The sequence below is a fragment of the Tursiops truncatus genome, chromosome 14 (assembly GCF_011762595.2).
Source record: "Tursiops truncatus isolate mTurTru1 chromosome 14, mTurTru1.mat.Y, whole genome shotgun sequence".
Taxonomy (NCBI): domain Eukaryota; kingdom Metazoa; phylum Chordata; class Mammalia; order Artiodactyla; family Delphinidae; genus Tursiops; species Tursiops truncatus.
The window spans coordinates 13,205,374-13,224,173 of record NC_047047.1 but is presented as its reverse complement, the minus strand read 5'-3'; the positions used below and the strand labels follow the sequence as shown (position 1 = coordinate 13,224,173).

The 18,800-nt window shown below is 41.2% G+C and overlaps 1 protein-coding gene and 1 non-coding gene across 3 annotated transcripts in view; both read right to left on the bottom strand.

Annotated features, from left to right (window-relative positions):
- Positions 1-18,800, bottom strand: part of CHMP3 (charged multivesicular body protein 3) — an 82,221-nt gene that overhangs the window by 1,604 nt on the left and 61,817 nt on the right. For both annotated transcript variants that reach the window (XM_019942230.3, XM_073791165.1), the window contains one exon: positions 2,551-2,672. In XM_019942230.3, coding sequence (XP_019797789.1) covers positions 2,551-2,672 — 122 coding nt within the window. The remainder of the gene's footprint in view (positions 1-2,550; positions 2,673-18,800) is intronic.
- LOC117308001 (U6 spliceosomal RNA) lies at positions 6,332-6,438 on the bottom strand. Its single transcript, XR_004521941.1, has one exon. It is a non-coding gene; the product is annotated as a U6 spliceosomal RNA (small nuclear RNA).

Here is an 18,800-nt window from a genome sequence, read left to right as displayed (position 1 = left end):
CTATCAGCAGAGCTTCACAAAGTAACTCAGACGGTAACGCAGCACGTGGGGAACAACTTGCAGAGATGAGAGGGTGCTGTCCCGGGAAGCATTTGCCCTGACGTTGCAAATCTATGCGTGCAGGAGTTGAAATACAGTATGAAAACTGGCTGGAGTCACAGTAGACACTATGATAACAAATACCAAGAGCGAGGTGGGGCTCCACGGAACCCCGAAAAGGCCTGTACTTCAGCACATCCAAGTTATAGCTGCTGGCCCAGGGCCTGCAGGGTCCTGGCAAGGATCAACCAATTCACCGAAGCCTGAGAGAACTGATAAGACAGTGTTTCGGGGCCCAACAAGGCAGTGCCTTCCACATTCCCTACTGGAAGCCCTGTGCCTGGTAGCCTGAAGCCAGCCAGTCAGCCTCCTTCGTTCTCAAGAGCACAGCGCCACTGCGGGCACGAGGAAACTGCTCTCCAACACCAGCCAACACAAGCAGACCCTGCGGTCTTCCCGAATGAGCAGTATCATGCGAGCGCAAGGTCACGTCTGGCAGCTCCAGCCCTGGCTCTCCTGCACTCAGCCAGGGCATGACTCTCACCGATCATGCTGATGGTATCAGATTTAAAGCAAGCCCTCTCTCCTGCCTGTCCTGCTGTCAGACCACTCAAGTGACTCTTAATGGCATGAATCTAGCTAGTTCCATATTCTGCCCGTGCTCAGACCTTTCGCTCCCAACCAAAAGGAACAAATTCACATTCAAGGATACAAGTGGAGCCCTGTGGCCTGGGTGAATGGATCTTAGTGCTGGAGGCTAGTGGAAAAGAGGCTCAATACGTACTCACCATCCCAGTTAAAAGAGCCTAGGGCAGACTGACTAACAGCCCTCCACATCCTGGAGGGACAAGTGGCCATTCACTTACACATTCATCCAACCAGCAAACATTTGTCAAATGTATGCCCTGTGCCACACGCCAGGCCAGGGTCTGGGGACAAATGGAATGACTGAGATCATGTCGTTGCCCTCGACACGCTGGGACCCCACCAGAGGCTTCAGTTTGCACCTGGAGATGCACCCTTGATGAATTCAGGAAGTATTTACTATCTACTACATGCAGGCCCTCCTCCAAATCTATACTATGCTCAGTATTCAGAAACTTTTGTGGAAAAGATCCCAGATTCTAAAAAAAGACTCCGCCCCTCAGATCCTGGTGGCTATGTAAGTCAGAGTGAGCAGGCCTGAAGTCATTTCAGAATTACCTTGTTGCCCAGTGCTAGATGGACAGGCATCACAACCTGGGCGATGAGACATCCACACGCCACTTGTAAAGGACAGACCCCGCTGACCTGGTGCCCTCCTGATGACTGCCCAAGGATTTCTCATTCCAAAGACCTGGGCTCTGGCCTTTTTATGTTGCCTTTCTTTTCTATCAATTTTCTTCTCCAGTTCCCCTCTCCCATGCCCTAGAGCCCTGTTTAGAACTCAAGTTCATACATAAAATTCCCTAGGAGGAAGGGAGGCAGCTTCTCTGCACAAGCTGCAAACAAGAATTTGAGGTGTACCGTCTGGGCTCTCAGGCCACGGGTTCAAAGTGTGAAACAGCACCTGATGAGGCACCTCTTATCACCATGTCCTCTGAGGCAGCTCAGGCATCTGTGCTCCAACCCCAGATCTGTCACCTCCTACCAAAGTCACTCAGATAAGTTACCTGGCAACTTGAAGACTCAGTTTCCTACTCCTGTATAAAATGGGGAAAAAAATCCCTACCTCCCAAGGTGGCTGGGAGGACTTTCTAGGAGAGCATGTGTGCTGCACCACTGGCAGGTGGGGGCTCAGTAACTACGCCCTGTCCCCCATCTGAAGGCCACCAGGACAGGTCCCTGCCCGGCCCTGATCCCGGGGCACTAGGTGTTTACTGCTTTCTGTTTGGTTCTCAGTTTCCTTTTCTAGTCTAAGACGGGGTCAGCCAACGACAGCCTGCAGACCAAACCCAAGCCACTGCCTACTTTCATAAATAAAGTTTTATAGGAACCCAGTCATGACCGTTTGTTTACACGTGATCTACGGCTGCTTTCATGCTACAGGTAGAGCTGAGTAGTTACAACAGAGACGTATGGCCCACAAGGTAGAAACTACATTTACTACCCAGCCCTTTACAAAAAAAGTTTGCCCGTCCCTGGTCTTGAAACCTCCCTTGCCAGCTTTGCCAACACTCCCCTGGGACAAACAGAGGAACCTGGGTTTCTTTCTGTTTCCTTGTTCATGTCAGAACCCATAAATCCTAGGTCGCCGAATCCCACGCAGTTGCTTCCTGGGTCTCCCACCTCCCCTAGAGCTCTGGGTATACTCTCGCTTCTTCTAAGGAACACCCTGGCAATCTGACCCAGCCTCTGCCATGCTCAGCTCAGACAGTTTCAACCAATGTTAACAGCTGCTCCTCTGTCCTCAAAATCATTTCTGTCTGGCAACAGTGGCCTGTCTACTCCTGCCCAGCCCCGGCCCTACAGCCCCTGCCGCTTGCTGACTCTTAGCGCTTTGGAACAGGACACAGGGTGGCCCCAGGGCACCTTCATCATCTCTTTGGACAGCTCCCGCATGGTGGCCTGGATTTCTGGGATCTTCACCAGACTCTGCATGGCCTTCATCACTTCTGTGCTCCTCTGCAGGGAACCAGCCACTCGCAAAACCGCTGAAAGGGAAAGATGACAGTCAGGATTGCTCAACAGAATGTGACGCAGGATGGAATAAAGAAAGACAGTCAAGGGCTCCTCTGGTGGTGCAGTGGTTGGGAGTCTGCATGCCGATGCAGGGGACATGGGTTTGTGCCCTGGTCCGGGAAGATCCCACGTGCCGCAGAGCGGCTGGGCCCGTGAGCCATGGCCGCTGGGCCTGCGCGTCCGGAACCTGTGCTCCGCAACGGGAGAGGCCACAGCAGTGAGAGGCCCGCGTACCACCAAAAAAAAAAAAAAAAAAAAAGAAAAGAAAGACAGTCAAATCAAAAGCTATTCTAATAAAAGTCAGCAATAGTGGGCGGACTCCCAAAGCTATTTATGTACCCGTAGACTACATTGCTGTCCTTGGACCAAGACTGACTTTCCTAAATTGTGTGCTACTTTGGCTACAATAGGTACAAACTCTCCGAGCACCCACACCAACCAGCTGATCTGGAGAATGGCCTGAAAGCCTGCATCTGACCTTTAGGGAAGGAAGCCAGCTAGGCATGATGTCACCCCCAGGACAAGTCACACACGGGAGGAATGGCTCTAGGCGGGCCTTGCTGGGGCCACACTGGAAAAGAGGCTTTAAGCAACCCAAGCAGTGCTCCCCACACACCAGCCTACGGAGGGTGGCTGCCCGGGAGGGGCCTGCTGCTGGTCCACAGGAAAATGAGAGTGAGTATGTGTCAGTGTGAGACAGCTACAGCTCCTCGTTACAAAAAATGTTCTGTTGTCTGAGATCATACACATACTATATATTCTTTAAAAGAAATCGTGGTAGTAACAAATGATCATTTCTCCCCCCTGAAGTCTTTAACATGTCAAAATAAAAGCTGGCAACCCTTCAAATCTGTTTTGAAATTTCATGAGACTTAAAAGTTCTGAGAAATGCCTCACTTCCAGCTGTTCACCAAAACCGGTGCACAGGGCTCCCCAGCTACCCCAGGAATCACCACCAATCCACCTCTGTATAAATCCAGACTCCAGGAAGCTAAGGAAAACAAGGGGCAAGGAAACAAGAGGAACCAGAGAAATGCCTGTCTGACATACATAGCATTTTGTGATTTTTCTAAAGGAGTAAGGAAGTTTGCTAGTTGCAGAGAATACTTCTTTTCCCTTGACACTGAAAAGGGAAAGTAAAATATTTATCTATTTATTAAGATCAGTCTAATTATAGAGAAGAAGTATTAAGAATCTGTATGGCTGAAATAAGCAATAAATTATATATGCCATTATAATGATATAAGAAAGATAGAAATTCTACAATGTTAAAGTTACTATTATTATTGTAAAGAGGTAAGTGATGGGAGGAAGAGAAGAAGGGTAAAAATAAAGCAAATTCCGGGCTTCACTGGTGGCGCAGTGGTTGAGAGTCCGCCTGCCGATGCAGGGGACACGGGTTCGTGCCCCGGTCCGGGAAGATCCCACATGCGGCGGAGCGGCTGGGCCCGTGAGCCATGGCCGCTGAGCCTGCGCGTCTGGAGCCTGTGCTCTGCAACAGGAGAGGCCACGACAGTGAGGCCCGTGTACCGCAAAAAAAATAAAAATTAAAAAATTAAAAAAAAATAAAGCAAACTTCATATAATTTTGCTTGAATGATACAAGTTTGATGTCTACACAGGCATATGTTTTATCCTAATTTGCATCCTGAGTCTGTATCCCAGAGAGAGGGGCTGAATATGACATGTGTTCAATAAACTTTTTTGAATTAGTAAAAATAAAGAGACAAAAACTCAAAACCAAGAAGATACATATTGATACATGAGAAAAGTAAAATACTGGACCAAAATGTATTTTCTATATTCCACAAGGAAAAAGCACACGTGGCAGAAAAAATAATTTTATAAATAAAAATAGTGACCCCCCCACAAGAGAATGAGAAGACAAGCCAAAAGCTGGAAGAAAATATTTTCATTAGACATTTCTGATAAAGGACTGTTATCTAACATATACAAAGAACTCTTAAAGCTCATCAATAAGAAAATGAACAACTCAATCAAAAATGGGCAGAAGACCTAAACAGACAACTCACCAAAGAAGATATACAGATGGCAAAAAAGCACATAAAAAGATGTTCAACATCCTATGTCATTAGGGAAATGCAAATTAAAACAACAATAAGATACCAGCATACACCTATTAGAATGGTCAAAATCCAAAACACTGACAACACCAAATGCTGGTGAGGATGTGGAGCAATAGGAACGCTCAGTCATTGCTGATGGGAATGAAAAATGGTACAGCCACTTTGGAAGAGAGTTTGTCAGTTCCTTACAAAACTAAACATACTCTATTTTTTTTTAACATCTTTATTGGAGTATAATTGCTTTACAATGGTGTGTTAGTTTCTGCTGTATAACAAAGTGAATCAGCTATATGTATACATATATCCCCATATCTCCTCCCTCTTGCATCTCCCTCCCACCCTCCCTAGCCCACCCCTCTAGGTGGACACAAAGCACCAAGCTGATCTCCCTGTGCTATGCAGCTGCTTCCCACTAGCTATCTGTTTTACATTTGGTAGTGTATATATGTCCATGCCACTCTCTCACTTCGTCCCAGCTTACCCTTCCCCCTCCCCGTGTCCTCAAGTCCATTCTCTATGTCTGCGTCTTTATTCCTGTCCTGCCCCTAGGTTCTTCAGAACTTTTTTCTTTTTTTAGATTCCATAAATATGTGTTAGCATATGGTATTTGTTTTTCTCTGAGTTCACTCTGTATGACAGTCTCTAGGTCCATCCACCTCACTACAAATAACTCAATTTCGTTTCTTTTTATGGCTGAGTAATATTCCACTGTATATATGTGCCACATCTTCTTCATCCATTCATCTGTCAATGGATGCTTAGGTTGCTTCCATGTCCTGGCTGCATACTCTTACCATATGATCCAGCAATAGCCCTCCTTGGTATTTATTCAAAGGAGTTAAAAACTTATGTCCACACAAAAACTTGCACGTGGACATTTATGGCAGCTTTATTCGTAATTGCCAAAACTCGGAAGCAACTAAGATATTGCTTGTAAGTGAACAATAATAATGGATAAATGAAGTGTGGTACATCCACACAATGAATATTATTCAGCACTAAGAAGAAATGAGCTATCAAGTCATGAAAAGACCTGGAGAAACCTTACATGCATATTACTAAGTGAAAGAAATCAATCTAAAAGGCAACATACTGCATGATTCCAATGATACGACATTCTGGAAAAGAGAAAATTATGGAGACAGTAAAAAGGTTGCCAGGGGTTAAGGGTGGGAGGGATGAATAGGCAGATCACAGAAAAATTTTAGCTGTATATGTTTCACAATAAAATAAGAATCTCCAAAATAAAAAGGTTAAAATTCTACAGAAAACATTAATAAGTTAGCATTATAAAAACTAGCTGACATTTAAACTTAGAAAGACCAAGGTCACACAGAGGGGGTCGTGAAACACAATGAGTAGCGCTTCATGGTTACAGCTCTTTGTGCTCAGCTCCTCCCCAGCAGCCCCGCCCAGGCCTCCTGCAGGCCCTCCAGTGTCCCAGGCTCCCTCCACCTTCAGGGCCTCCCTCTGCACAGTGCCAGGGCCCCCTGACATCTTTAGAGAGTGGGGACTTGGTGGGCGGATTTCCTTTTTGTTTGTTCTTCAAATACAGTACCCTTCATGAAGTTGCACGTCATCCTTGTTCAGAGGCCATGTTGACCTTCTCAGTAAGGTTCCCATTTTGGTACCTGTGCTGCCCAAGACAGCACTAGGTTTGTTTTTCATTTGGAGGTGGACTCACGATTTTATTCCCAGTGCCTAGCACTGTGCCCTCACACAGCTGACACTCAAATATTTGTTGAATAAACCAATGAATGGTTGAAAACAACAGAGAACTATGATATTCAAACTGGGTAAAGAAATTAAACATATTAGTGTCTTAATAGTAAACAGCACTGAGGTGGTTTTATAAAGACTCAAGTGGTCCTACATAAAACGACATATTTAGTATTAGGTCAGAAATAGGTTTTTCCTTTTTTGTACTGACCACAAAAATTCCAGAACATTTCTTTACAGAAAAAAGTAAAACAGTAACCAATTTCAGATGGCAAAAGGAGGGTGAGAGATCTCAACAGAAACTAGCTCTCCTCAAGTTTTCAATTACAGACACAGTATGACTGCATACTTGTGACCAAAACAGATCAGTAGATGTAGTAAAAGAAACTAAAACCAAAAACAACATAAACGGATTTAAAGAGATTAATGTTTTAGCATTTCATTGTGAAGAATTTCAAACATACACAAAGTAGGCAAGTGTCATTTCACCAAAAGAGACACGATGGCAAATAAGCATATGAAAAAATGTTCCTAATCATCAACCATTAGGGAAATACAAATTAAAACAACAATCAGATAGCTCTACACACCCATCAGAATGGCTAAAAGAAAAAATACTGACACCACCCAATTTTTTTCTTTGTTTTGTTTTCAAATTTTTATTGCCAGAGATTTAGTCTATTAGGCATGGTGCCCTTGACTTTTTTTTTTTTTTAAACATCTTTATTGGATTATAATTGCTTTACAATGGTGTGTTAGTTTCTGCTGTATAACAAAGTGAATCAGCTATATGTATACATATATCCGCCTATCCCCTCCATCTTGCATCTCCCTCTCACCCTCCCTAGCCCACCCCTCTACGTGGTCACAAAGCACCAAGCTGGTCTCCCTGTGCTATGCAGCTGCTTCCCACCAGCTATCTATTTTACATTTGGTAGTGTATACGTGTCCATGCCACTCTCCACTTCGTCCCAGCTTACCCTTCCCCCTCCCCGTGTCCTCAAGTCCATTCTCTACGTCTGCGTCTTTATTCCTGTCCTGCCCCAAGGTTCATCAGAACCATTTGTTTTTTTTAGATTCCATATATATGTGTTAGCATACGGTATTTGTTTTTCTCTTTCTGACTTACTTCACACTGTATGAAGACTCTAGGTCCATCCACCTCACTACAAATAACTCAATTTCATTTCTTTTTATGGCTGAGTAGTATTCCACTGCATACATGTGCCACATCTTCTTTATCCATTCATCAGTCGATGGACACTTAGGTTGCTTCCATGCCCTGTCTATTGTAAATGGTGCTGTAATGAACATTGTGGTACATGACTCTTTTTGAATTACGGTTTTCTCAGGGTATATGTCCAGGAGTAGGATTGCTGGGTCGTATGGTAGTTCTATTTTTAGTTTTTTAAGGAATCTCCATACTGTTCTCCATAGTCGCTGTATCAATTTTCATTCCCATCAACAGTGCAAAAGGGTTTCCTTTTCTCCACACCCCCTACAGCATTTATTGTTTGTATATTTTTTGATGATGGCCATTCTGACCAGTGTGAGGTGATACCTCATTGTACTTTTGATTTGCATTTCTCTAATGATCACTGACGTTGACCATCCTTTCATGTGTCTGTTGGCAATCTGTAAGTCTTCTTTGGAGAAATGTCTATTTAGGTCTTTTGCTCATTTCTGGTTGTACTGTTTGTTTTTTTGATATTGAGCTGCTTGTATATTTTGGAGATTAATCCTTTGTCAGTTGCTTCATTTGCAAATATTTTCTCCCATTCTGAGGGTTCTCGTTTCATCTTGTTTATGGTTTCCTTTGCTGTGCAAAAGCTTCTAAGTTTCATTAGGTCCCATTTGTTTATTTTTGTTTTTATTTCCATTTTTCTAGGAGGTGGGTCAAAAAGGATCTTGCTGTGATTTATATCATAAAGTGTTCTGCCTGTTTTCCTCTAAGAGTTTGATGGTGTCTGGCCTTACACTTAGGCCATTTTGAGTTTATTTTTGCGTATGGTGTTAGGGAGTGTTCTAATTTCATTCTTTTACATGTAGCTGTCCCGTTTTCCCAGCACCACTTATTGAAGAGGCTGTCTTTTCTCCATTGTATATTCTTGCCTCCTTTATCAAATATAAGGTGACCATATGTGCGGGGGTTTATCTCTGGGCTTTCTATCCTGTTCCATTGATCTATACTTCTGTTTTTGTGCCAGTACCATACTGTCTTGATTACTGTAGCTTTGTAGTACAGTCTTAAGTCAGCGAGCCTGATTTCTCCAGCTCCATTTTTCTTTCTCAAGATTGCTTTGGCTATTCGGGGTCTTTTGTGTTTCCATACAAATTGTGCAATTTTTTGTTCTAGTTCTGTGAAAAATACCATTGGTAGTTTGATAGGGATTGCATTGAATCTGTAGATTGCTTTGGGTGGTATAGTCATTTTCCCAATGTTGGTTCTTCCAATCCAGGAACACAGTATATCTCTCGATCTGTTTGTGTCATCTTTGATTTCTTTCATCAGTGTCTTATAGTTTTCTGAGTACAGGTCTTTTGTCTCCTTAGGTAGGTTTATTCCTAGATATTTTATCCTTTTTGTTGCAGTGGTAAATGTGAGTGTTTCCTTAATTTCTCTTTCAGATTTTTCATCTTTAGTGTATAGGAATGAAAGAGATACCTGTGCATTAATTTTGTATCCTGCTACTTTACCAAATTCATTGATTAGCTCTAGTAGTTTTCTGGTAGCATCTTTAGGATTCTCTATGTACACTATCATGTCATCTCCAAACAGTGACAGTTTTACTTCTTCTTTTCCGATGTGGATTCCTTTTATTTCTTTTTCTTCTCTGATTGCTATGGTGAAAACTTCCAAAACTATGTTGAATAATAGGTGAGAGTGGGCAACCTTGTCTTGTTCCTGGTCTTAGTGGAAATGGTTTCAGCTTTTCACCATTGAGAACGATGTTGGCTGTGGGTTTGCCATATATGGTCTTTATTATGTTGAGCTAAATTCCCTTTATGCTTACTTTCTGGAGGGTTTTTATCATAAATGGTGTTGAATTTTGCTGAAAGCTTTTTTTGCATCTATTGAGATCGTCATATCATTTTTATCCTTCAATTTGTTAATATGGTATATTACATGGATTGATTTGCGTATATTGAAGAATCTTTGCATTCTTGGGATAAAACCCACTTCATCACGGTGTATGATCCTTTTAATGTGCTCTTGGATTCTGTTCGCTAGTATTTTGTTGAGGATTTTTGCATCTATGTTTATCAGAGATATTGGTCTTTAATTTTCTTTTTTTATAGTATCTTTGTCTGGTTTTGGTATCAGCGTGATGGTGGCCTCGTAGAATGAGTTTGGGAGTGTTCCTCCCTCTGCTATACTTTGGACGAGTTTGAGAAGAATAGGTGTTAGTGCTTCTCTAAATGTTTAATAGAAATAGCCATCTGGTCCTGGGCATTTGTTTGTTGGAAGATTTTTAATCACAGTTTCAATTTCCATGCTTGTGATTGGTCTGTTTATATTTTCCATTTCTTCCGGTTCAGTCTCAGAAGGTTGTGCTTTTCTAAGAATTTGTCCATTTCTTCCACGTTGTCCATTTTATTGGCATACAGTTGCTTGTAGTAATCTCTCATGATCCTTTGTATTTCTGCAGTGTCAGTTGTTACTTCTTTTTCATTTCTAATTTTACTGATTTCAGTCTTCTCCTTCTTTTTCTTGATGAGTCTAGCTAATGGTTTATCAATTTTGTTTATCTCTCGAAGAAACAGGTTTTAGTTTTATTAATCTCTGCTATTGTTTCCTTCATTTCTTTTTCATATAGTTCTGATCTGATATTTATGATTTCTTTCCTTCTGCTAACTTTGGGGTTTTTTTCGTTCTTCTTTCTCTAATTGCTGTAGGTTTTTAGGTTGTTTATTTGAGATTTTACTTGTTTCTTGAGGTAGGATTGTACTGCTATAAACTTCCCTCTTAGAACTGCTTTTGCTACATCCATAGGTTTTGGGTCATACTGTTTTCATTGTCATTTGTTTCTAGGTATTTTTTCATTTCTTTAGTGATCTCTTGGTTATTTAGTAGCATATTGTTTAGCCTCCATGTGTTTGTATTTTTTACAGTTTTTTTCATCTAACTGATATCTAGTCTCAGAGCGCTGTGATTGGAAAATATACTTGATACGATTTCAATTTTCTTAAATTTACCAAGGCTTGATTTGTAACCCAAGATATGATCTATCCTGCAGAATGTTCCATGAGCACTTGAGGATAATGTGTATCCTGTTGTTTTTGGATAGAATGTCCTATAAATATCAATTAAGTCCATCTTGTTTAATGTGTAATTTAAAGCTTGTGTTTCCTTATTTATTTTCATTTTGGATGATCTGTCCATTGGTGAAAGTGGGGTGTTAAAATCTCCTACTATTACTGTGTTACTGTCGATTTCCCCTTTTATGGCTGTTAGCATTTCCCTTATGTATTGAGGTGCTCCTATGTTGGGTGCATAAATATTCACAGTTGTTATATCTTCTTCTTGGATTGATCCCTTGATCATTATGTAGTGTCCTTTTTTTCTTGTAAAAGTCTTTATTTTAAAGTCTATTTTGTCTGATATGAGAATTGCTACTCCGGCTTTCTTCTGATTTCCATTTGCATGAAATACCTTTTTCCATCCCCTCATTTTCAGTCTGTATGTGTGTCTAGGTCTGAAGTGAGTCTTTGTAGACAGCATATATACGGGTCTTGTTTTTGTATCCATTCAGCCAGTCCGTCTTTTGGCTGGAGCATTTAATCCATTTACATTTAAGGCAATTATCGTTATGTATGTTCCTATTACCATTTTCTTAATTGCTTTGAGTTTGTTTTTGTAGGTCTTTTCTTTCTCTTGTGTTTCCTGCCTAGAGAAGTTCCTTTAGCATTTGCTGTAAAGCTGGTTTGGTGGTGCTGAATTCTCTTAGCTTTTGCTTGTCTGTAAAGGTTTTAATTTCTCCGTCAAATCTGAATGAGATCCTTGCTGTGTAGAGTAATCTTGGTTGTAGGCTTTTCCTGTTCATCACTTTAAATATGTCCTGCCACTCCCTTCTGGCTTGCAGAGTTTCTGCTGAAAGATCAGCTGTTAACCTATGGGGATTCCCTTGTATGTTATTTGTTGCTTTTCCCTTACTACTTTTAATATTTTTTCTCTGTATTTAGTTTTTGATAGTTTGGTTAATATGTGTCTTGGTGTGTTTCTCCTTGGATTTATCCTGTATGGGACTCTCTGCACTTCCTGGACTTGACTGACTATTTCCTATTCCATGTTAGGGAACTTTTTGACTATTATCTATTCAAATATTTTCTCAGTCCCTTTCTTTTTCACTTCTTCTTCTGGGACCCCTATAATTCGAATGCTGATGCAGTTAATGCTGTTGCAGAGGTCTCTGAGACTGTCCTCAATTCTTTTCATTCTTTTTTCTTTATTCTGCTCTGTGGTAGTTATTTCCACTATTTTATCTTCCAGGTCACTTATCCGCTCTTCAGCCTCAGCTATTCTTCTATTGATTCCTTCTAGAGATATTTTAATTTCATCTATTGTGTTGTTCGTTTGTTTGCTCTTTAATTCTTCTAGGTCCTTGTTAAACGTTTCTTGTATTTTCTCCATTCTATTTCCAAGATTTTGGATCATGTTCACTATCATTACTCTGAGTTCTTTTTCAGGTAGAATGCCTATTTCCTCTTCATTTGTTTGGTCTGGTGGGTTTTTACTCTTCTCCTTCATCTGCTGCCTATTTCTCTGTCTTATCATTTTGCTTATCTTACTGTGTTTGGGGTCTCCTTTTCACAGGCTGCAGGTTTGCAGTTCCTGTTGTGTTTGGTGTCTGCCCCAGTGGCTAAGGTTGGCTCAGTGGGTTCTGTAGGCTTCCTGGTGGAGGAGACTGGTGCCTGTGTTCTGGTGGATGAGGCTGGATCTTGTCTTTCTGTTGGGCAGGACTGAGTCTGGTGGTATGTTTTGGGGTGTCTGTGAAGTTATGATTTTAGGCAGCGTCCCTGCTAATAGGTGGAGCTGTGTTTCTGTCTTGCTAGTTGTTTGGCATGGGGTGTCCAGCACTGGAGCTTGCTGGTCGTTGAATGGAGCTGGGTCTTAGTGTTGAGTGGGAGATCTCTGGGAGAGCTCTCATTGATTGCTATTACATGGTTTCAGGAGGTCTCTGTTGGTCCAATGTCCTGAATTCGGTCTCCCACCTCAGAGGCTCAGGCCTGACACCCACCGGAGCACCAAGACCCTGTGTGCCACATGGCTCCAATCTGCTGAAACTGGAACCTGGTGCACAGGTGATGGGAATGCAAAATGGTACAGCTGCTGTAGAAAACAGTCTGGCAGTTCCCACCACTCCCTGGGAGACGGGAGACCAGCCTGGGGTCCAAGTCGTGGGCGCGGCAGGCTCACTTCTCTCCTCACCCGGCTCCAGCCCTCCTCAGCCCACCCAATTTTGAGGATGCAGAAAAACTGGATCACTCATACACTGGCAGGTGGGAATTTTAAATGGTACCACCACTCTGGACAACAGCTTGACAGTTTCTGATATGCAACCGTAAAACCCAGCAATTGTTCTACTGGCCAGTTATCCCAGAGAAGTGAAGACTTATGTTCAAGCAAAAATCTACACACATTTATAGCAGCTTTATTCATAGCATCTGATAACTGGAAACAACCCAAATATCCTTCAGGTGAATGGTTAATCAAACTGTGGTGCATCCGTACCATGGAATACTACTTAGCAAGATAAAAAAGCAATGAACTACTGATACATGCAAAAACCTGGGTTAACTGCCAGAGAATTACACTGAGTGAAAAAAAGTCAGTCTAAGAGGGTGTTGGGCAAAATAGGTGAAGGTGATTAAGAGGTACAAACTTCCAGTTATAAAATAAATAAGTCATGGGGATGTCATGTACAGCACAGGGAATTATAGTCAAAAATATTGCAATAACTTTGTAGGGTGACAGACAGTTACTAGATTACTAGATTTATTGAGGTGATCAAGTTGTAAAGTATATAAATGTCAAATCACTATGCTATACATCTGAAACTAGTGTAATATTATATGCTGATTATACTTCAATTAAAAAAAAAGAAGAAAGAGGAAAAAAAGCCAATCCCAAGAGATTACATCCAGTCTATTCCTACATAACATTCTTGAAATGATAAAATTATAAAATGAAGAACAAATTAGTGATTGCCAGATATAAGGAGGGGGTGGGGATGGGAGGGAAGTGGGTTTGGTTACAGAAGTGCAGCATGAGGGATCCCTGTAGTGATGGAAACTGGAAGCATTCTAAAGCTTGACTGTATCAGTGCTGACTGCCTGGTTGTGATACCTACTTTAACTCTGCAAGATGTTACTACTGGAGAAAATGGGTAAAGGGTATACACAGAATCTTTCTATTATTTCTTACAACTGCATGTATGTGAATCTATTAACTCTCTAAAAACTTAATTTAAAAAAACCCTGAGAAGAGTATATAAAAACAAACAACATTATGTTTCCATGCCTGCTAGAGACACAAATGAAAAAAAAATACACATAAAAATACAAGTTCTGAAACAAACAGCCCAAACAAAAAATGGGTGGAAGATCTAAATAGACATTTCTCCAAAGAAGACATTCAGACAGCCAAAAAGCACATGAAAAGATGCTCAACATCACTAATTATTAGAGAAATGCAAATCAAAACTACATGAGGTATCACCCCTCACACCAGTCAGAATGGCCATCATCAAAAAAATCTACAAACAATAAATGCTGGAGAGGGTGTGGAGAAAGGGGAACCCTCCTACACCATTGGTGGGAATGTAAATTGGTACAGCCACTATGGAGAACAGTATGGAGGTTCCGTAAGAAAACTAAAAACAGAGCTACCATGTAATCCAGCAATCCCACTCCTGGGCGTATGTCTGGAGAAAATCATAATTTGAAAAGATACATGCACCCCTATGTTCCTAGCAGCACTATTCACAATAGCCAAGACATGGTAACAACCTACATGTCCATCAACAGATGAATGGATAAAGATGTGGCACATATATACAATGGAATATTACTCAGCCATAAAAAGGAACGAAATTGTTATTTGTAATGAGGTAGATGGACCTAGAGTCTGTCATACAAAGTGAAGTAAGTCAGAAAGGGAAAAATAAATACCGTATGCTAATGCACGTATATGGAATCTAAAAACACAGTACTGGAGCCTAGTGGCAGGGCAAGAATAAAGATGCAGATGTAGAGAATGGACTTGAAGACACAGTGGGGGAAGGGTAAGCTGGGACGAAGTGAGAGAGCAACACTGACATATATACACTACCAAATGTAAAATGGATGGCTAGTGGGAAGCAGCCGCATAGCACAGGGAGATCAGCTCGGTGCTTTGTGATGACCTAGAGGGGTGGGATAGGAAGGATGGGAGGGAGGCTCAAGAGGGAGCGGATATGGGGATATATGTACACATATAGCTGATTCACTTTGTTGTACAACAGAAACTAACACAACATTGTAAACCAATTATACTCCAATAAAGATATTTAAAAAAAAAAAAGAACCAAAAACAAATTGCAAAAAAAAAGAAAAGAAACACGCACCCCATTGTTCATTGCAGCACTATGGACAATAGCGAGGACATAGAAGCAACCTAAATGTCCATCGACAGAGGAATGGACAAAGAAGATGTGGTACATATACACAGTGGAATATTACTCAGCCATAAAAAGAACAAAATAATGCGATTTGCAGCAACATGGATGGACCTAGAGATTGTCATACTGAGTGAAGTAAGTCACACAAAGACATATATCACTTATATGTGGAATCTAAAAAAATGATACAAATGAACTTATTTATTACAAACAGAAATAAATCACAGATGTAGAAAACAAACTTGTGGTTACCAGGGGGGAAAGGGGTGGGGGAGGGATAAATTGGGAGAATGGGATTGATATATACATGAAACAGATAAGTAATAAGGACCTACTCTATAGCATAGGGAACTCTACTCAATACTCTGTAATGGCCTACATGGGAAAAGAATCTAAAAAAGAGTGAATAATGAAATTTTTTTTTTTTCGCAGTACGCGGACCTCTCACTGCCGTGGCCTCTCCCCCTGCAGAGCACAGGCTCCGGACGCACAGGCCCAGCAGCCATGGCCCACATGCCCAGCCACTCCACGGCATGTGGGATCCTCCCGGACCGGGGCACGACCCCGTGTCCCCTGCATCGGCAGGCGGACCCTCAACCACTGCGCCACCAGGGAAGCCCGAAAAAGTCATTTTTATAGGTAGAGAATGGCAGTTTCATATGGTTCAGACTCATATGATTAAGTGTATCTATAGTCTTATCTTTGTATTATATTACAATTATTTGGTATATCATAATTATGTTAGAGTTCTGAAGAAGAATGTTATTTTTATTGTTTGCCATGTATGTTTCTGTTATTTTGAAATATTTTAATATGATTTTGTAGCTAATTAGAAAAAGAAAAAAAGAGTGAATATATGTATAACTGATTCACTTTGCTGTACACCTGAAACTAACACAACATTGTAAATCATCTATACTCCAATAAAAAATTTTAAAAAGAGGAGATCTCTGAGTAAAAAATACAAGTTCTGCTATGAATATTATAATAACAATAACCAAATATGGAAAAAAAGTATCTAAATACAGACTTCACTTCATAATCAGTAGATTCAAAGACCAACAGACATAGTCTGAAAAGAAACTGACGCCAGGGCTTCCCTGGTGGCGCAGTGGTTAAGAATCCGCCCGCCAATACAGGGGACACAGGTTCAAGCCCTGGTCCAGGAAGATCCCACATGCCACAGAGCCACTAAGCCCATGCACCAAAACTACTGAGCCTGTGCTCTAGAGCCCGCAAGCCACAACTACTGAGCCCGTGTGCCACAACTACTGAAGCCTGTGTGCCTAGAGCCCGTGCTCCACAACGAGAGAAGTCACCACAATGAGAAGTCTGCATTTCGCAACCAAGAGTAGCCCCCGCTCGCCGCAACTAGAGAAAGCCTGCGCGCAGCAACGAAGACCCAACGCAGCCAAAAAGTAAACTAAATAAATTTATTAAAAAATTAAAAAATAAGACCTTAAAAAAAAAAAACCTGACGCCAATAATTAAAGCAACAAAACCACAAAGCTCTTTCTACTTATCACGGGTTCCTGTGGCAATTACAGTTAAATTAAAAAATCAGAAAAAGAAATTAAATATTAAAAATGGCATCAACAGCAAAATGCAGCTCCCTGATAGCAAGGGCCCAGGAGAGCAAACACTCACAAACTAGACTGACTGGTTTTTAAAAGCCATCTTAAATATGGCAATTATAAGCAGAATGAATACAATTATAAGAAAATATGGAATCTTAACAATCACATTTCACAGAAGAGACAAGTGAAAGCTCAGAGAAGTGATATTAAAAACATTCAAGCCTCGGGATTTCCCTGGTGGTCCAGCAGTTAAGACTCCGTGCTCCCAATGCAGGGGGCCTGGGTTGGATCCCTGGTCAGGGAACTAAGATCCCACATGCATGCGGCAACTAAAGATCCCTCCCACACGTGGCAATGAAGATCCTGAGTGCTGCAACTAAGACCCAGGGCAGCCAAATAAATAAATAAATGTTTTTTAAAAAACCAAACATTCAAACCTCGAAAGTATCTTTGAATAAGACACTTCTTCCTTATAACAAAGTTAAGAAAAACAGTTATATTAAGAAATAAAGAAGGGAAAGATAAAAATTAAAAGGAAAAGAAAACAGTACAAACATTCCATAATATGGGGAACCCAAACCAAAGGCCATTAAAGGGAATTACAGTCATAAAAAAATTACTGGAGCCATGCACATTTGGGAAACTTTCAAAAAAATTCTTTTAAATAAATTTATTTCTGGCTGTGATGGGTTTTCATTGCTGCGAGTGGGCTTTCTCTAGTTGCAGCAAGCAGGGGATACTCTTCCTTGTGGTATGCGGGCTTCTCACTGCAGTGGCTTCTCTTGTTGCCGAGCATGGGCTCTAGGCGCGTGGGCTTCAGTAGTTGTGGCACACGGACTCTAGAGCGCAGGCTCAGTAGTTGTGGCGCACGGGCTTAGTTGCTCCGTTCCATGTGGGATCTTCCCGGACTGGGGCTCGAACCCATGTCCCCTGCATTGGCAGGCGGATTCTTAACCACTGAGCCACCAGGGATGTTCCAAACTCTCAAAATGTAAAGTGCAGTTTACTTATAATTTATAGGCTACCATTTGAAAAACTAATTTGAAGCAGTTTATTAAAAAGTCATGTATAGCAGGTATGATAAAATAAATAAAAAGACTCGAAAGAGTGAGTTGACTCCATAAACGTAGGTCAGCAATGGTGTGAATAATGGTGGGGCTGGACAATTCTTTGTTGTAGGAGGCTGTTTTATGCTTTCTAGGACATTAGCAGCATCCCTGGCTCCTACTGACTAGATGCCGGTAGCAACACCCTACCTTGCCTAGTTGTGACAACCAAAATGCTACACTGCCAAATGTCCTCTGAAGGGCAAAATTGCTCCCTGTTGGGAATCACTGACCTGGGCTAGTAAAGCTCCTGCAACTGAGAATAAACTTAGCTTTGAGCATTTCAACAGCTAAGGCACGAAGGTTAGTAGGGGGGTTAGGACACTCACCTGTGGAAGCATACTATCTTACTAGGAAAGATCATTTTTTCCAGCACTAGGCTCCAAGATAAATTTTGTACCACGATCTTTACTGACTGTACCAGTAACTATCAAATTTATAGAAATATTCGTCCTATGGCTGTTTCTTATCCATTAAAAAAAAAAAAGCAAAAGAATACTATGAAAGCACAGCTTGGCAAAGGTATTTCTATAGGAAGCAAAACAGAGGGCTGGAATTGTGGCTTTCTGATGATCCCGCTTGCTGCAGGGATAAAAAGGGCTTTAAATTCTACAGAGACGGCTGTCTCCAGTCACTCTCACCCAATGCCAATCACGGGCTCTTACACTACATTTACAGCTGAGTAAAGTAAGTATTTATATGAATAATGACTAAAATCAAATATAAAACAATGGAAACAATCAATCTGTTAGGGAGATAGGTTTTTTCCACCCTTTAAAAAATTTCTCTTAATATTGTATTTTGTGCAAAGGAAAAATATTTCATTTGAAAAAGACAATTTGCTCTATAGAATTTGAATTTGTAAAAAATTTTGAGGGAAAACATTTAAAACCATTGTTAAACATCAGTATGGACAACAGTAACACAGATATGTATTTATTTTAGAAGACTA